General features: G+C 35.0%; 2 protein-coding genes across 3 annotated transcripts in view; one reads left to right on the top strand and one right to left on the bottom strand.

Annotated features, from left to right (window-relative positions):
- LOC107571708 (MSL complex subunit 3) overlaps nt 1-9,024 on the bottom strand; it is a 175,422-nt gene extending 166,398 nt beyond the window's left edge. For both annotated transcript variants that reach the window (XM_016258038.1, XM_016258039.1), the window contains exons 1-5: nt 8,608-9,024; nt 7,757-7,839; nt 6,993-7,088; nt 6,443-6,543; nt 6,207-6,301 (exon numbers count right to left, since the gene is read on the bottom strand). In XM_016258038.1, coding sequence (XP_016113524.1) covers nt 6,207-6,301; nt 6,443-6,543; nt 6,993-7,088; nt 7,757-7,839; nt 8,608-8,706 — 474 coding nt within the window. In that variant the 5' untranslated portion in view covers nt 8,707-9,024. The remainder of the gene's footprint in view (nt 1-6,206; nt 6,302-6,442; nt 6,544-6,992; nt 7,089-7,756; nt 7,840-8,607) is intronic.
- A 5,957-nt stretch (nt 9,025-14,981) lies between these two features.
- Nucleotides 14,982-19,980, top strand: part of LOC107571709 (LON peptidase N-terminal domain and RING finger protein 2-like) — a 71,790-nt gene continuing 66,791 nt past the window's right edge. The window contains exons 1-2 of the mRNA XM_016258040.1: nt 14,982-14,993; nt 17,458-17,463. The gene's annotated coding sequence lies outside the window, so the exon portion shown is untranslated. The remainder of the gene's footprint in view (nt 14,994-17,457; nt 17,464-19,980) is intronic.

The following is a 19,980-nucleotide window of genomic DNA, read 5'->3' as shown; positions in this document are numbered from 1 at the left end:
TTGAATATCGTTCCCATAACGGAGAAATATCTCCGTGATGTCTCACGAATTGTCGCGTGCACCGCATTTTATACTGCCGCTTGAGCTTGTCAGTATTTGCATGCGGTTTGCATACTTCGCGTCAATTGGCCAGTCATTTGGACTGGCGGGAGCCAATAGGACTTCAGGAAAGGTTGGAAGGGAAGGAGTTCCCATAACGGAGAAATATCTCCGTGATGTCTCGTTCCCGCTCTCAGGGAACCGAGGTTACGATAGTAACCGGAGCGTTCAGCAGTTAAAGACACGACGCGGCGCGTCTGTAGGGTGTGCGTCATGGGAAACGATGTGCTCAGTAATTAAAGAGGCAGCGCGGCATTTCTGTTATTTGGTTTGTGACATCCTTTACAGGAAACGCCACTGCAAGGGTGCTCACAGCGCTTGGTCACGTGTCGCACCAGAACCTTTTTCGGAACCGAAACTAATAAATTGGTCATTATTCTTTTCCAAAAACTGAACCGGTTCTGAATAAGAACCGGTTCTCGGTTCCCAACCCTATTGGGGACACTTAATTTCCAGCGATATCATCGACTTGATTGCACAGGTACTATTTAAACAGAACTGAGCTGCACGATGACATCATTGAATTCAATGATGAACTGCCTTTAACTGAAAATTGAGTGTGTACTTTTGTCCTTTTGCATTGACACCCTATTTTCCTATTTTGATACTGTAAAGCTGCTTTCACACAATCTGTATTGTTAAAAGCGCTATATAAATAAAGGTGACTTGACTAATAAAATGCATTCTGTAAGCTTCCCAACTCAAGCTTAGTGGTTTACTGTCAAATGTGTAAAAACAAGAAATGAACATGTAATAATATTAGTAACATCACTTATTAATGCAAAACAATAGTAACTTTATCATATCATATATTTGTCAAGTCCCTCTGAAATTAAAAGAATATTGCACATTGTAATTTCTAAGAGTTAAGTCTATTTATTATCAAAACTTTTGTTAGTAATACAGTTAAAATGGGGAAAATATGTGAACTATTGCATTGCAGACTGATTTAAGGTGTGCCCCTAAATTTTCTGCTTGTGCTCCTAAAAATTTTCAATCAGGGGCTACAGTGCTCCTAATAAAAATAGTTAGTCTGGAGCCCTGTATTAAGTGATTAATTTAAAGATAGCAATATATATGAAATAGATATTTTTTGTAAACAAGGTTAATATGACATCTACATTTTATATACCAGCAAAACTTCACAATTATCAATACCACAGCAGAATACAAGGGTAACTCATATAGGCCTAAGTTAAAAAGAAAAACACATAAAATTATTGACAAATAAATACTGTTAGTAATACAATAAAACAAAAAAGCAAAAGGTCAAATATCATAGAAAAAAGATACAAATAAAAAAAAATTTTGCAAAAAAAAATACTGAATACTTTTTTTGCAAGTCTAAAGTATTCTAACAGCCTACTACAGAAATGTAATAGGCTAAATGAATGTCAAATAAAACAGCATAGTGTTCACTCTAAAAATTAAACATGCATTGTTTCTTATTAAAACTACAAAAGTCCTTCATTCAAGAGCAGTGAGGGATTTTTCTCTTTGTATTTTTTTGTTTATATGTGCAGTAGGAGATCTTGGAAAATGTTAACTTTAGCCTGATAGCACTGAAAGCGAACGTCCTACCCTCCCTGCAAATCACAGTCCAAAGCCACGCCCCCTCAACACATATATTCTCACAGACCAGATGACCAGAGACAACATTACTACAATACATCATGTGTCATTCACCGGGAAGAAAACTTTATAGCACAGCTAGTAAAAGTACTACAATACCAGGAAGGAAGGTCAGAAGGTCAGATTTTTGGCTGCCATTATCGCTCTGTCAGCACAGCATACGTGAACGCGCTGATGATGTATTGTGTCTGCGCGAACAGGGTGCGCAGAGGTATGCAAATACATATGTTGACAAGCAGGTAGGAAAGCCAATCAAAATGCTCGGACCGAGCATTTGATTGGACGAACATTTCTTGGTCCTACAGCTTCCACAGAATATATAAATACATTTAGACCACTTAACTTAATGATTGCTATCGGGATGTGAAGAGACTTTCAACCAGCATAACAAAAAATGTTTCTGAAAACAATCACCTATTGCACTTTTAATATTAAGCACAGAGACGGCAGAAGGAATATTACTTGTTTTCGCTTTAAGAGCTGCACGGATCCAATATACTGTTACACATGTATTTTCATTCTTAACCGTTTATACGTTCATTTAAGACACAACTGATGAAAGTTTACATGAATAATCAAAAAGCGCTGTATTTTGACATTTTTGTGTGTATTTGACCATTTAGGCATGCAGTTTAAAGGTGCAGTAGGAGATCTTGGAAAATGCTAAAAACTTTAGCCTGACAGCACTGAAAGCGAACGTCCCACCCTCCCTGCAATCGCCGTCCAAAGCCACACCCCCGAACGCATACAGTGGGTACGGAAAGTATTCAGACCCCCTTAAAATTTTCACTCTTAACAATATTGCAGCCATTTGCTAAGTGAAAAATTTAAGGGGGTCTGAATACTTTCCGTACCCACTGTATATGCTCACAGACCAGAATAACAGAGACAACATTACTATGGATGTAACGGTATGAAAATTTCTTATCACGATTATAGTGACCAAAATTATCACAGTTAGCAGTATTATCATGGTATTGTTCAAATGTGCTGGAGATGTTAAAGTACCGACACATAAAATCACTTCAAGTTTTCGATTTAAAAATCAAAAAACAACAAAAAATGACTTTTTGTTTGCATAATCATTAAAACAATAACATTACCAATGATGTTAGGATTTTAAATGACAACTTGACTGAACAGTTTAATAGCATGTTGAAATATCTAATGTACATGTTCAAAACTTTGAAAAAGTTTAATAAAAAGGTAAACCTCACATTTCAGCCTTTAAATTAAGAAAAGATAATTGATTAATAAATGATTATATGTATTTTATCTGCTCCATAAATAATTCTACATAACTTATCTGAATTGTTTAAATGTGTAGAATCCACATAAGCTTGTTTTCCATCAACCTGTCAATTTACAGCAAGGCATGCAAGTTCGGTCCGTTTTTGGACAGACAGAAACTGCACACAGACTGAATGTAAATATAACTCTCTGTAAATCCACTCGCTGACAGCAGGTGGCGCTTATGGAAAAACTGAATTTTCCCGTAACCTCCGTGGACAAAGCAGCATTGCGATTAAGAACACTTCCTTTAGGTATTACATGGAGCGAAGTGCAAGCAAAATGCCATCTAATCGTTTCTGAAGACAGTCAGAACCTTCAGAGGTACATTCATATAATTAATTCATTCATATATTAATTTGTATAATTCCCTTAGCACTCTTTTAAAACATCCCAGCTTTTCCACCCCGTTTTCACTCAAAACTAAACTACTCTGCTGCCGTGCGCACATGAGACTGTTACTGAAAACTGTGATTTATGCTGGACAGTATTTATTTATCACAAGTTTTTTAAAATTGCGGTAATCTAATACGGTTTTAATGATAATTAAAAAATGAAACGGTAATACTAACCGGGGGGAATTTTATCATGATTTATCATCAAACCGGTAGTCATTACATCCCTACATTACTACAATAGGCTAGGAATACACCGAATGTTCGGCAACCGAATAAGCGAAAAAGTAGAATATGTACCAAACAATGACTAACGCGATCAAATAGAGGCACGCACTAATGCAGTAAACATATCGGCAGTGTGAAAGTATTTAAAACTATCAGAGAAAGATGCAGAAATCATTACAAGCACGAAGCACCGACAGCGAGAGACTGTTTAGTGCTTCATCACATGTCTCCGATGAGAAGAAGAGGTGGCTGATGCTGGTGGTTAGGCTACTGTATGATGATTGAAATGGCGAAATGGCCTCAAACGATTAATAAATAAACTGCAGAATGTTATATTTTCTTATGCACGCACGAATTGCATGTTTTCTGACAGCGCTGCACAAGCTCACGGCGCCAGGGTTCAAAGTCCAAATCACAAGGAAAATCTGCACTGAAACTGTGTTACTCATCAGTTGCTCAGTAACATTTTTGTGAATTTTTTTTAAAGGCATGTGACAATGTGATACTGCGACAAACGTCTTCCCAAATTCGTAATGAGAATAATTTATAAATCTGCTCTGTAAAAAAAAAAATACATGCCTGTTTCAAGTCTCAAAAACGGCCAAAAAATATTTTACTAACTTATTTTAAGTTAAATTGTGCTTTGTTGGTATAATGTCTGCTAGAATGTTAAAAAATGTTCAGTGTTAAGTAAATATTTTTAAATTGTTGTTTTGTAATTGATTTTTTATTTCAAAAGCAGGACAAAACAGTAAAAAGCACATTTTGGCTATTTATTTTATGCAATGTGAAAAAAAAAGAAAAGAAAAAAAAAAAAAAGGCAAAATAGGCCTACATGGGGGAAAAATTTTGAAAAACCGTGTTCGGTATTAGGCCCAGTGTTTCATTTTGTTCTGCTTCGGCCAAAAATTTTCATTTCGGTGCATCCCTACAATAGGCTACATCAGCGGTTCCCAATTCCAGTCCTTGCGATCGTCCCATTTTATGAAAATCACGTTACATGATTTTATTGATTTGCATGTGAAATCGGCTTTTATGGAGGAGCGAAACCACTCCGCTGGAAAGGGGGCGGAATGGGGCGCAATAATCGGTTTATCTCGATTATTGTATTTTCATAATCGTTTGAAGCTGAAATCGAAATCGAAACTGAATTTTGATTAACTGCACAGCCCTAGTGTACAAACAATTGTTCTGGCAACAAGATGAACACTTCAACAATATTACCACAGGTGTATTATTAATACTGAAGTCCTCTAGTTTCATTTTACAGTAAATGGGTAATTCCACAAAATCTGTGCCTTTTCCACTTGGAAAATTTTGTAATAAAATAAGTTTAAATCAACATTTTTTAAATATCCATGAAATGAAGACACCTTAAAATGACAAGAAATTGTATTATACCATCTCAGATTATGTAATTTATTATTTTATGCCTATTAAAAATACATCTACCTCATATTTTGGCATTTTTGTCAATACTGTTACAGACATGAGCGTTACTATATACTATAGTTTATTTAGAACTATGTGATAGTTCTCACATATATGAGCAGCATTTTGGGCTCTCTTTTCACTGGGATTGTTTAAAAAAAAAAATTTTTTTTTTTATATATTTGTCATTCAGATGACCAAGAACATCCTAATTTTGGAGGGTGACTACATCAATTAAGAAATTTTTTTTTTACAAGAGAGATATTTAAAAAAAAAATTTGTATTTACATTTTAAAAATGTTAACAGTATTGACTGCATGATGTCCCCTCCTCAGTCAAGTCTCATAAATCATCAAAAATAGAACATTATAGAGGAGTGAGAGAAACATGCTTGTGTTTTAAGTGTTGGAATCCTGGTTGAGAGATGATGTAACCTCCTAGAAGTGATGCCATTTGAATGTACATTATTTTACAAGGTTTTTTTGATGAGAGTAACAGGGCTGACATGAAATCAGGGGACACCAATAAAATAATTAATAATTTATAGAAAAAGTGTATACTTATGCCAAAAACATTGCTTAACAATGAGACTGTATTTAGAACAATATGCAAATGTGATTTTTATATCATTTTGTCTTCATTTTGCAAATTAAAAGTCCTGCTGAAAAAGAAAAATCATAGTGAGGGACAGGCCGAAACCCTTACCAGCATTAATGCTGTTTAAATTATTTAAAATAATACTTAATTGACTTAAATTTGATGTAATATTGATGAAAGAATACATAGTATAATGTTTTTAAATCGCAAAGTTATTTGTTGTTATATTAACTCTGTTTGATTATTTCTTAGCGATGCAAAAGGCACTGATTTCATGGAATGACCCAAATGCAGTCTATAACTGAGGCACAGGATGATAGCAGTTGCGTTTGAATAAAAGAAGAGAGATGCTGTGTGATATGAGAGATGTGAAAGAAGCGCCAGCCTTAAATCCCCAGATGAGTGGTATAGTATTCAGCATTGCTAATGACAACACCACAGAATGTTGCAACTGACCAATCAGAATCAAGTATTCCGGAAAGCAGTGTACTAAAGCAGCCTATAAGATGCTTAAAATGTATGCAAATGTCTTACCATACTGTTAATTTCTTCCGATGAGGCACTTTCACTTTTTAAGGACTCCTGGTCTGAAATGTCTTTGTCACTATCATCAAATGGCGAAATCAAAGCTGAGAAAAATATCAAAGTGTGAGCAGGGTAAAAAACAGAGCTTTAACTATAGAGTTTGATTAGCATTCACATTTATCAATGAATCTTTTTTGCATGCATATTAGTTTCTTAGATAATTTTTAGCAACCCCAAATACTCACAAGCATCATCACTCTTCTCCTTTTCCTCTTCAGTGAGGGACTTCAATATTGGGTTAACACCTGGCAGACGACAGCGTCGTTTCTTCCATCCCTTTTTCCGCCTGCACAAAAAAATTTAATAAAAATAAAAATTACAATATACTTATAAAAGATGTGAATTTAAACCCTTGATTCATTTAACAAAGTCTTTTGAAATTTTTTGATGCACTGACTTTGCAAATACTGAAAATGTCTCTGTCTGTGTTCTGAAGATTAACAAAAGTCTCTTGAATTTGGTTCGACATAAAGGGTCGTCAATGATGACAGAAATTATTTTTTGTACATTTACTAACCCATTAAATGTGCTAAAACCAACCAAAAAAAAAAACGTTTCATTCATTTATTTTTCATATGGGGTCTTTAAAGATCCCCAATGCACTAGCCATGATATCAGATTTTTTTATCGTTATTATTAATGAACAAGTCAATCAAGTATATTTGAACTACCATTAGCCGACAAAAACATCTTACATGACTAAACAACGCGAACAAGCAACAAGTTGAGACTCACATGCGAGCCAAAGCTTTTCGTGCCAGTTTACGTTGTAATTTGCGATTATTTTCAGAATCTCTGAGCACATGATCCTCTGCAGCCCATCGATCCCAACTGAAAAACAGTAAACAACGTTTCAGTACAAATTCTCAGCAGTGACAACACTCAAGTAAACGCATTGGGCATGGCTTTATTAAGCACAGGGGTGTCAAACTCAATTCCTGGAGGGCCGGAGCCCTGCAGAGTTTAGATTCAACCCTAATTAAACACACCTGATCTAACTAATCAAGTTCTTCAAGCCTATTTGAAAACTACATGGTATGTGTGCTGGAGCAGGGTTGGAACAAAACTCTGCAGGGCTCCGGTGTTCTGACGATTTGTGCTACCCGTTCTGATTAAGCTACCTCCCATTAAAAAGATAGGTAGCACAAATCGATAGCGAAAAATGCTACCTATCAGATTGTGCTACCAGCATCTTACTCATGTGGTTTGAAGCTTTTTTTTAATGTCCATACCTACCTCTACCTTAAACCTACCCGTCCATACCTACCCTTACCCTAAACTTACCATTAAAACAATGCAATTATATTTTTGGTAGCACAATCTGATAGGTAGCATGTTTTATCGGTACACCGGCCCTCCAGGAATTGAGTTTGACCCCTGGTTTAGCAGTTTTATTTTATTTTCCCTACGCTATATAAAAAGAATATAATCACTGTACAGCTAAAATGTCAAACAATGACATAATAATATTATAACCCTAAAATGAGGCCTCCTCTTACCTTCTATTCCAACCATTGAAATGAATCAGATACTTTGGGACCCTTTTCCCCTTCTCATCTTTTACTGTTGCGATATCAACAACCTGCAATGCAAAACGCAAATGAACAAATTTAAGACTCCCCACGAAAGAACGCAGCTTGGAACCGCAGAAAACTGACTGTGCGGCGCATAATGACGACGTCACAACTGTAGCTAAGTTAGCTAGGTTTATTTTTGTGTAAGTAATTTTATTTTAGGGTTACTAATGTAACTCTGATACAGTACATTTATTGATGTTATTCTCTTCTAAACGTTTTAAGTACGCACAATTTTAAGTGAAACTTAAGCTGAGTGAGATAAGTGCTGAGGGTTTTTTTCGTTATGCGTTTACTGTAAATTTAGTCACATACATTTAGAAGCACACAATATATTTACGCACTAATAGTACTCACGGTGTTGCATGTCCCCTGTGATCCATTTCATTTAAATCTTTTGCTTGATTTGGGCATGTTGAAGAGGATGGATGGGCCTCGGATAGAGCGGATGCAGCGCTAGCTACTTCAGCGCGCTAACACGCTGTAACTTTTCCTGTTTCTTAATTGAACAACGCAACGGGCTTTTAATGAAAATACATACAACGCACAATATGATCGATTTAATATGTGTACATGTTTTAAAGTTGATTATATGTATGATCCTTAAGAACTGTAAAAGCCCTCCAGGTTCACGACCGCGCCGAAAAATAGTATTTGAGGAAATGTGAAAAGAAATGAATATACATATGCGTGAAAGCAACCTTTACTGTCTGTAACACATTAAACAATGCGTTAAAGGACAAATGTGTAGCAACACGATCTTACTGTATATTTACCTTTGCATCGTAGAGCACCTTGGCCTTGGATGGGTCAGGTTCAAAACAGAGAACTTTTTCTCCTTTATGGAATTTAAATTTCATTCCCCAAGAGTTCATTTGTTCATCGTGGCGAAGAGGACTCTGAAGCCCCGCTCCTTAACCCGTTGCATACCTTGTCGTTGAGGAAGATAGAAAGAGCTGCGCGCAAAAACTGAAAGCTGATTTATGTGTTCACGCTCTCCTGGGAAGTCCCTGCTTAAGAGTTCGGAAATTCGTAATTATGAAAAGAAATGTGTTAAAAAAGTTAACGAAAATGAAATAGACTCTCTCACTCTCTCTACATCAGTAAGTAGGCGCGTTTCCATTACCCTTCAAATTGCGCAAATTGAAATTGTGAATTGAAAATACACCTAATGGAAACGCGCAATTTCGCAAAACGCCCATATATCGCAAAAAAGTTTTACGCTCGCATGAGGTGGTTTCAGGCAATGCAAAAAAGGAATAATTCGCAAAACTGCAATGGAAACGGTTTTTCGCATTAGGTCACATGGCGTAGCCTAGGTAAAAAGTCATAATCATTCTCCAATGTACAATAACCTCCAAGAAACACTTCATACGTGGCCGCGCTACAGTATAAGGGGCTTGCCTACCATTAGCCTAATGCTTAGACAATTTACACTGCACACGTCTGCGGCCACTGAAGCTGATTACGGCCACTCTAGTCAATGCTTGTGTTTATTCCAGCCGCCCCACGCACGTTTCTGAAGCGGCACTTTGTGTTCCTTCTGTAAAGATACAGGCATACGCCTCCTTTGAATAAATATAGCCAAAATCCGTTAAAATCCCACCAAAATTCGTTGCCATGACTTATCGCGAGAGGCGAAAGGTTACTGAGATTCGCCTGAAATGCAGGCGAGAGTAGGCGGCTGCAGTGAGGGGAGGAGTGAAATAAGCGCAGTCAAGACGGACAGTTCTATGGCAAGCCGTTTTAGCATTAAATACTCCTTGCTGTACTAGTCTAATTTAGTTTTGACTAGTCAAAATTCCAATTCCAGATATCTATTCTGCAATTTTTACTCGTAATTGGAATTGTTATCTACAATGTGATTATGACTAGTCATTATATGCATTGAAGATGTCTACAATGTTATTTTGACTAGTCATAATATACATTTGCGATATCTACAATGCTATTACGACTAGTCATTTTGTTCCATTGACTTCCATTGGAAAATATTTTCGGATATCTTCAAAAGAGTTTTGACTAGTAGAAATTGTAATTAAAGATATCTATAATTGATTTTGTACTAGGCATAATTCTAATTAGAGATATCTCAAATTACAATTCTACTAGTGATAATTAAATTAGAGATATCTCTAACTGAATTAACGTAAAAATTATAATTCAAGATATCTCTAACTGTTGTTTGACTAGTCATAATCATATTGCAGATATCGTTAATTCATGATTTCTTAAATATATCCAAAATATATTTGTAGATATCTGAAAGTAATTTATTACTAGTCAAATTACAGTTGTAGATATCTTGAATTGGATTTTTGACTAGGCAAAACTTAATAAGAGATATCTTGAATTGGAATTCTTCCTAGTCAAAACTCATTTAAAGATAGCTGCAATTTAATTATGGATATCTCAATCTGATTTTTGATAAGGAAGATCTTTCTTTGGAGATATCTGCATTTAGCTTTGTGACTGGGAAGAATTTCAGTATAGATATCTGGAATTAACAATGTGACTAGTCAAAATTCCTTTATAGTTGTCTAAAATGTGCATGCAAATGCACCTTTGTTAAGCCCCACCTTAAACATTTTATTAACCAATCCTACCTTGGAAACTGTTGTCATCCGCCATTTTGTCTAAGAGTTGTATAATAAAGGTCCTGCGTCTTTGGGTCATTTTAAACTGTTTTATACAGAAGTAATTCAAAAGTATGGAAATAAAAATGTAGCTCGAGCATGTGTAAAAGTGGTAGACTACACAGAGAGGACTCAGACAGGCTTTTGTCCTATTCTATATACAATAACCTCCAAGAAACACTTCATACGTGGCCGCGCTACAGTATAAGGGGCTTGCCTACCATTAGCCTAATGCTTAGACAATTTACACTGCACACGTCTGCGGCCACTGAAGCTGATTACGGCCACTCTAGTCAATGCTTGTGTTTATTCCAGCCGCCCCACGCACGTTTCTGAAGCGGCACTTTGTGTTCCTTCTGTAAAGATACAGGCATACGCCTCCTTTGAATAAATATAGCCAAAATCCGTTAAAATCCCACCAAAATTCGTTGCCATGACTTATCGCGAGAGGCGAAAGGTTACTGAGATTCGCCTGAAATGCAGGCGAGAGTAGGCGGCTGCAGTGAGGGGAGGAGTGAAATAAGCGCAGTCAAGACGGACAGTTCTATGGCAAGCCGTTTTAGCATTAAATACTCCTTGCTGTACTAGTCTAATTTAGTTTTGACTAGTCAAAATTCCAATTCCAGATATCTATTCTGCAATTTTTACTCGTAATTGGAATTGTTATCTACAATGTGATTATGACTAGTCATTATATGCATTGAAGATGTCTACAATGTTATTTTGACTAGTCATAATATACATTCGAGATATCTACAATGCTGTTATGACTAGTCATATTGTTCCATTGACTTCCATTGAAAAATATTTTCGGATATCTACAAAAGAGTTTTGACTAGTAGAAATTGTAATTAAAGATATCTATAATTGATTTTGTACTAGGCATAATTCTAATTAGAGATATCTCAAATTACAATTCTACTAGTGATAATTAAATTAGAGATATCTCTAACTGAATTAACGTAAAAATTATAATTCAAGATATCTCTAACTGTTGTTTGACTAGTCATAATCATATTGCAGATATCGTTAATTCATGATTTCTTAAATATATCCAAAATATATTTGTAGATATCTGAAAGTAATTTATTACTAGTCAAATTACAGTTGTAGATATCTTGAATTGGAATTCTTCCTAGTCAAAACTCATTTAAAGATAGCTGCAATTTAATTATGGATATCTCAATCTGATTTTTGATAAGGAAGATCTTTCTTTGGAGATATCTGCATTTAGCTTTGTGACTGGGAAGAATTTCAGTATAGATATCTGGAATTAACAATGTGACTAGTCAAAATTCCTTTATAGTTGTCTAAAATGTGCATGCAAATGCACCTTTGTTAAGCCCCACCTTAAACATTTTATTAACCAATCCTACCTTCGAAACTGTTGTCATCCGCCATTTTTGCCAAGAGTTGTATAATAAAGGTCCTGCGTTTTTGGGTCATTTTAAACTGTTTTATACAGAAGTAATTCAAAAGTATGGAAATAAAAATGTAGCTGGAGCATGTGTAAAAGTGGTAGGCTATACAGAGGACTCAGATAGGCTTTTGTCATATTCTATATCACAATGTTGAGACGTGTGTGCTGTGGATTAAATTGTGTTAGCCTTTATTTACAAACGAACACATGTAAATCAGTAGCTAAGGATTTGTATAGGTCTCATGTCAGCCGTTGCAACATTTGATATAATGTTAAAAGAATACATTGGCGCACATCATTGAACACAGCAGAATATCATCATCATCATGGATCTCTTGCTATAATACATTACAATACTCCCACCTTGTGGGATATTTCCTATGGAAGCTCGTTTCCTCCATTAAATAAATAAATAATTAATAAATAAACTTTTTATCTCACAATTCTGACTTCTTTTGCAAGATATAGCTAAACACAATGCAAAGAATTGTGAGTTTATAACTAGCATTGTTTATATCTCGCAATTCTGAGGAAAAAAAAGTCAGAATTGTAAGATAAAAAGCTGCAAATTACTTTTATTTTTTTATTCCATGGCAGAAAACAAGCTGCCATAAGGACACAAGTAAACCTGAATCCATACACAACGTAATGTAACCTACTAATAAATGTCATCAATGCCAGTTAAACTTTTATTAAATTGTAATCTTTTAAAGCCTTCACCTTTTTTGACTGCATCAGATTCTGAAGCATCGTTCTTGTCCGTCATGCATTTGTACTATTGTTTTTGTTGTATAATTCCATTGTTCTTCATTATGTCTAAATATACAGGTGCATCTCAATAAATTAGAATGTCGTGGAAAAGTTCATTTAAGTAATTCAACTCAAATTGTGAAACTTGTGTATTAAATAAATACAATGCACACAGACTGAAGTAGTTTAAGTCTTTGGTTCTTTTAATTGTGTTGATTTTGGCTCACATTTAACAAAAACCCACCAATTCACTATCTCAACAAATTAGAATACTTCAAAAGACCAAATAAAAAATTTTTTTTAGTGAATTGTTGGCCTTCTGGAAAGTATGCTAATTTACTGTACATGTACTCAATACTTGGTAGGGGCTCCTTTTACTTTAATTACTGCATCAATTCGGCGTGGCATGGAGGTAATCAGTTTGTGGCACTGCTAAGGTGGTATGGAAGCCCAGGTTTCTTTGACAGTAGCCAATAAATGAACTTTTCCACGACATTCTAATTTATTGAGATGCACCTGTATACTACGGTAAATAAATTCAGATGAGCAGTTTTCGGTTTTCTGCCTTTATTGAACATTACACTGCATTTGGTCCATTTTGCAACATGATTCGATTAAAATCACAGCGCTATACATACATGCACACTGGAGACCTTTTACCAGATATGGCTGCATCCAGATATTATTTAATAACGCCTGAAGTAATTCATCCAGTAGCTTTTCTCTCCATGGCAAGAAAAGCAGACCACTGTTGTTAGCAGTTAGCACTAAACATTAGTCGGGGAGGGGCTCTGGGAGGAGCTGAGTAAATTTAGTCTCACCTCACACAACAGCGGATTCGACTAGGAGCAGGTATATTGCAAGCCATTTTAGCTTAAAATATCACCAGCGTTACTCGTCGTAATTGCATTTTTACTAGTAACAATTCAATTAGAGAGCTCTACAATTAAATTCTTACTAGTAACAATGCCAATTAGAGAGCTCTCTAAATCAATTATTACGAGTAACAATTACTATAAAATGTTGCAACGGCTGACATGAGACCTATACAAATCCTTAGCTACTGATTTTACATGTGTTCGTTTGTAAATAAAGGCTAACACAATTTAATCCACAGCACACGTCTCAACATTACGATATAGAATAGGACAAAAGCCTGTCTGAGTCCTCTCTACCACTTTTATACATGCTCCAGCTACATTTTTATTTCCATACTTTTGAATTACTTCTGTATAAAACAGTTTAAAATGACCCAAAGACGCAGGACCTTTATTATACAACTTTTCGCGTGTGTTTTGTTGTGAAACGTAGTTTGCGGACCAGACAGAGCTGTCGGCGATTCTTCCTATTGTGAAGTCATGCAGTGTGAAACCCCCTGTCGCCGATCCATCGTGCAATGTGAACACAGCAGCAACTGAATGCTACCCCAGATAGTCAGGCAGTGTGAAAACAACGGCGATCCGAAAAGTTTGAAAATCGTGCAGTCTGAACTCGATTACGAGTAACAATTATAATTAGAGAGCTCTCTAATTCAGTTATTACTAGTAACAATTCCAATTAGAGAGCTCTCTAAATCAATTTTACTAGTAATAATTCCAATTAGAGAGCTCTCTAAATAAATTTTTACTAGTACCATTTCCAATTAGAGAGCTCTCTAATTTAATTATTACTAGTAAAAATACAATTACAGAGCTATATAATAAAATTTTTACTAGTAAAAAAACACATTAAAGATATGTTTAATTGCAGAGCTCTGTAATTGAATTAGAGAGCTCTCTAATTTAGTTCTTACTAGTAACAATTGAATTAGAGAGCTCTCTAAATGGAATTCTTACTAGTAAAAACTGAATTAGAGAGCTCTTTAATTAGAATTATTACTAGTAAAAACTGAATTAGAGTATGGCAAGCCTTTTTAGCATTTAAAAGTTTGTTTTGACTATCCATAAATATAATTTAAGATAGGAACAATTGTATTTTAATGAGTCCTAATTATAATTCGACTAGACACAATGACAATTAGAGATATCTGCAATTATAATTGCACTAGTAAAAAATCGGATTAGAGATATCTCTAAATACTTGACGTCATAGATATCTTCAATAGGGCGTCACACATACGCAAAGGTAATTAGAGATATCTCTAATTCAGTTTCGACTAGTCACAATTATATTTTAAGAGAAAAGTTTGAAAATCGTGCAGTCTGAACTCGGCATAAGGGTAATGAAAGGTTCATATTTTGGTTTTGGGAGTCCCCAACAACAGATTGACATGCATGCAAGGTCAAAAAACACTTTCATTGTCTTATAATATGCATTTATTTTTACCTTGCTTAACGACTCCCAAACGTGTGCTGTTGTGTGACGTGAAACTAAATTTACTCAGCTCCTCCGAGAGCCCTTCCCCGACTAATGTTTAATGCTAACTGCTAACAACAGTGGTCTGCTTTTCTTGTCACGGAGAGAAAAGCTACTGGATGAATTACTAACGACTCCCAAACGATTCGCTCAACCATTCATTTTTCCAAACCCCTCCTTTGCGTGACGCGAATCTGCGGTGATTGGTCCGATTGGTCTAATTTTCATTACATCATGCCTGTAATGCCTGATAAAGCAGCGTTTGTGAGCGCAGTGCTGCTTTGTGTACAGCTTTACCAGAGAAACAGCTATTTTTACCGCTCCTAAAGCGGCATCTAGTGGCAAAGAATGAATTTACATTTTCATTCAGACCAACACGAAAAGATCAACAAGTGGGCAGGCAATATGCTAATGTTTCATATTGATGTCAACATGAAATGGCTTGGGTTTCGTTTTAAAAACGACTGGTTGCAATGATTCAGAGTCGACTCTTTCTTTTGAGGGACAATAACTTTATACACGGTGCACTTTCAGATTTAAAACTTTGCAGGATGTTTTCATTCACTTAGAGCTGTGTTACACACTGCATGAAAGGTAATTTTCAAAAATCCATAATAGGGCCACCTTAAAGTAAAAGTGAAATTTCAAACATGAGAAACATCTACATCTGTTTAATCTGTTTTCAGAGGTTACCTTAAGTCATTTAACAATCACTCACCATTTATAAAACATACCATATTAGATAACATTTAAAGGGATAGTTCACCCAAACATGTTGTTCGGTACACAAATGAAGATATTTTTGATGAAATTTTATGGTGTTCTGACACTGCATAGACAGCAACGGAACTACCACATTCAAGGCCCAGAAACGTAGTAAGGACAGTAGCCTACTGCCGCTCCCTATACGCAGAATACGCAGTTTGCGTAGGGCACCAACTCTCATGGGGGGGCACCATCCCAGCTGCTCAAAAAAAACAAAAAAACATACATATATACATTATAATACATACATAAATACAAATATAAACATGAACATATATACATATTTCAGATTTAAAACTTTGCAGGATGTTTTCATTCACTTAGGGCTGTGTTACACACTGCGTGAGAAGGTCATTTAAAAAAATCCATAATAGGGACACTTTAAAGTAAAATTTAAATTTCAAACATAAGAAACATCTACATCCGTTTAATCTGTTTTCAGAAGTTACCTCAAGTCATTTAACAATCACTCACCATTTATAAAACATACCGTATTAGATAACATTTAAAGCGATAGTTCACCCAAACATGTTGTTCGGTACACAAATGAAGATATTTTTGATTAAATTTGATAGCTTTCTGACACTGCATAGACAGCAACAGAACACATTCAAGGCCCAGAAACGTAGTAAGGACAGTACCCAGCAAGCAATAGCCGTCATTTCAACGTCTCGGTTAAGTGTAGACCCGATATAGTCCGGCTATGTGTAACCCACTTCTAGCCCAAATAACCTTGAATTTGATTTCATGTCGTTTTTTGGCAAAATAACTTGTGAGATGTATGATATTCCATCATGTAAAAAAAAAAGTAACAGCGTTTACAAGGTGTTTGGTTTCATTTCTTTGACATGTTCAATGCTTAGCCTGTGCATAGCCATGATTTAGCTCGTAGTCAGAGCAGCTATCTGTAGCCCACTTATAGTCAAACCTGATTCACTGTAGTTTTTGGCCAGGCAGCGCATGAGATGGTTGATATCCCATCATGTTCGCAGTGTCAATAAAATCTACAAAGATATAAGTGATCTATATGTAGCCACGATTTAGCTCTAAATTGGACGGGCTACGTGTAATCTGCTTTTAACGGCTATAGCCCTATACCAGTAACCAGACCAGCGATAAGCATAGCCAAAATAGCCTTAAAATTGTTTACATGTAATTTTCGCCCACGCAGCTTCTTATCAAATGCAAGTAAACGTTTGAAACATTTAAATGAGCATTATTTTATTTTATTATTTTACAGCATTATTAAATATAGCATTATTTATTATGCCAAAAATAATGCTAATTTAAGTGTTTCAAAAGTTTACTTGCATTTGATAATATGATTTCATGCATCCCACAAGCTGTTAAACGTTACATTCATACACATTATATGATATTATTGATATTCGGCTGTCTTTCATTTTATAAATAAAAATGCAATTACAATTCCCAACCGCTAGATGGCAATTGTAGCCCTACGTGAGACATGACTACTGACAACCGAGACATGAGAGGTAGAGATCAGTGTTGTGTTTTGAATTTTTTTTACACGAGAGAGCACTAAGTTTACTTGTCGGAGAGCAGCGGGCAAACAACAAACGATAAAGGACATTCCTACTTGGTCTTGTAAGTATCTGTGTTTTCGTTTTGACGTGTTCATTATTTATCTATATTATTTGTTATCATGTTTAGGAACCGTGACATTTTAGAGAAGGGAGCAGATCGTAGTTGATAGTGACCCGTGACTAGGCCCACGGTTCAGCACGCATGTGTTCAGAGGATTAATTGCTAAATTTAATAGAGTAAAAGTTTTATAATTTGTACGTGTTTACAAACTCAAACGATTTTAAAACAGCGCAAAAGAGGAAACAACAGAACAAACACAGCTTTGACAAAGATTAATCCATATTAATTTATACAGTGAACACACTCAGAAGAATTGGAGAAACTGAGGAGAAGTTTCAACATCTGGAAAACTGGTTGGAAATTGAAAAGATCCGGGCAGCAATGGTAAAAAAACAAACAACCCTCTCCAAAACAACATTTCCTCACTAAAGCTCTCATCTTTGACAAAGTCCATCATTTATTTTATTATATTGAATTTATTACTGAACAATGGCTTGTTAGATACAGAGAGAGCATGAGCTAATTGAATATAATATCTTTGTCATTGTACAAGTACAATAAGATTTATTTTGAAACTTCCAAATTGATAGTAAAGCTTAAGAATACAAATAATAAAAAATGGCAATATAAAATTATCAATTATAAAAAGTTGCAGCAGTATTAAAATAGTGCAAATAGCTCAGATGTGCAATGCAGCATTAAAGCCTAAACAGTACAAACAGAAAACATAATGAAATAATACAGGTAGGGGTGAATTTATTATTCCACATACATTTGAGGTTAATGTGTGTACTGGGCTACTTTAGTTACAGCAGCTATCACTGTGTTGTTATGAAGTCAGTTGTGCCAGACAATTTTGGAGGCAGAGACAGATTATGGGGGGCACTAATAGGGAAAAACTTAAACTGTTGGAATAAAGAGTTTTAAAGGGTTAGTGATGGAAAACTTGCAGGTCAATGGGCATCATTGTTTAAGGTTGGTAAACACTTGTACATGGACGCATATAATACTACCCGCCTGACATTGGCATATGTTATTCAGGTGTCAAAGTTGTGCAGAGTTAAAGGAAGAAACCTCAAAGACAGTGCCAGAAGGACGCTGGACAGGTAAAGCCTACAAATCTTGCCACATTAACACAAACATTGTGGTGTCAATACTCAATAAGTTACAACGAAAATCAGAAATTGAAAAAAGTCATTTTGAAATGTTAAACTTTGTACGCAATTGTTAACCACCTCAATCTTTATTATATTTTAGGGTTTTAAAAAAATTCCCTCATGTCCAAATTCAACATGAAGGGGGGTGGTCCGCTGCAGAAAGAAGCATTTGAAAAGACTGCACTGTTCTCAGTCATTAGAGGTATGTGTATAAAGTTAAGTGTGATGTTAAGTTAACATGCTCTTGATTTGTATTAGATTTTTTTTCTTTTAAATATCTTATATTTAAAATATTTTATTTTTTCATTTTTATATTTTTATTATCTTAAGTTGTAAAAAATTCCAGATTTTTTTATCATAGTATTTATATTTATGTGTATTGTAGTTATACAATTTTTATTTTGTCATTAATTCTTTTGCATTTTTATCATTTTGTATTGTCTTAAGTTGTCCAAGTTGTTAAAAATTTTATCTTTCTTAATAAAAGCTGTATATTGAATTTGTTTGGATGGATTGCCATTTTGTTGTCTATTAGATGTATATATGTAGTCGTTTAATAGCGGTCTATTTGATGACTAGTCTATTCTTGGGCTATGGTTCGACGTCTATTAAATGTTCACTGACAGCCCAAATTTAGCCTTGTTTTAGCCTAGACGTCTGGGCTGTGTTTAGACAGCTAATAGACGTCTTTTAAACGCAAAATTGCTTGCTGGGTAGCCTCAGTCTCCGAAAATTCATGCATTGAACACTGTTCTGATGGCACAAGAGTTGCAACTATGGCAGCTGAGAAGGCCATTCTTTGTAGAGGCATTTGAAAAAAGTGCACTGTTCTCGGTCATTAGAGATATGTGTATAAAACACACAATATTTACCAGAGAGCTTCTCTCTTTTTTTAACACACTGAATGGTGATACACTATATATATCTCGTTTTTGTTTTTAGTAGGCATCCAAGCAAAAGAGAATGACTCCCTGTCACAATTAGTGTAATTAAAGTAAAAAATTATGTCAAGCTTTTCTTGTGCATTTTTTTTTCTTATTTGGCAGATGCTGTGATGACCAACTTCCCGGCAGCAACTAAGTTGGACTTGAGGAATGCAGTTGGGAAGCATTTTAAACAAGAAATAAAACCAATAATTAATCATTTCCTTTAAGTTCACTGTTGGTTTTTATTTGTTAAAAGTAAACCAACAAAAGAGTTAATCTTTTTTTTTTTATGTTGTCATTTATCCGTAATGTTTTAATGTTAAGTGTGATGTTAAGTTAACATGCTCTTGATTTGTATTAGATTTTTTTTCTTTTAAATATCTTATATTTAAAATATTTTATTTTTTCATTTTTATATTTTTATTATCTTAAGTTGTAAAAAATTCCAGATTTTTTTATCATAGTATTTATATTTATGTGTATTGTAGTTATACAATTTTTATTTTGTCATTAATTCTTTTGCATTTTTATC

The sequence above is a fragment of the Sinocyclocheilus grahami genome, unplaced genomic scaffold, assembly GCF_001515645.1.
Source record: "Sinocyclocheilus grahami isolate Dianchi unplaced genomic scaffold, SAMN03320097.WGS_v1.1 scaffold1638.1, whole genome shotgun sequence".
NCBI lineage: Eukaryota > Metazoa > Chordata > Actinopteri > Cypriniformes > Cyprinidae > Sinocyclocheilus > Sinocyclocheilus grahami.
The sequence above is the reverse complement of the archived record's forward strand: the minus strand, read 5'-3'. Positions and strand labels throughout refer to the sequence as shown.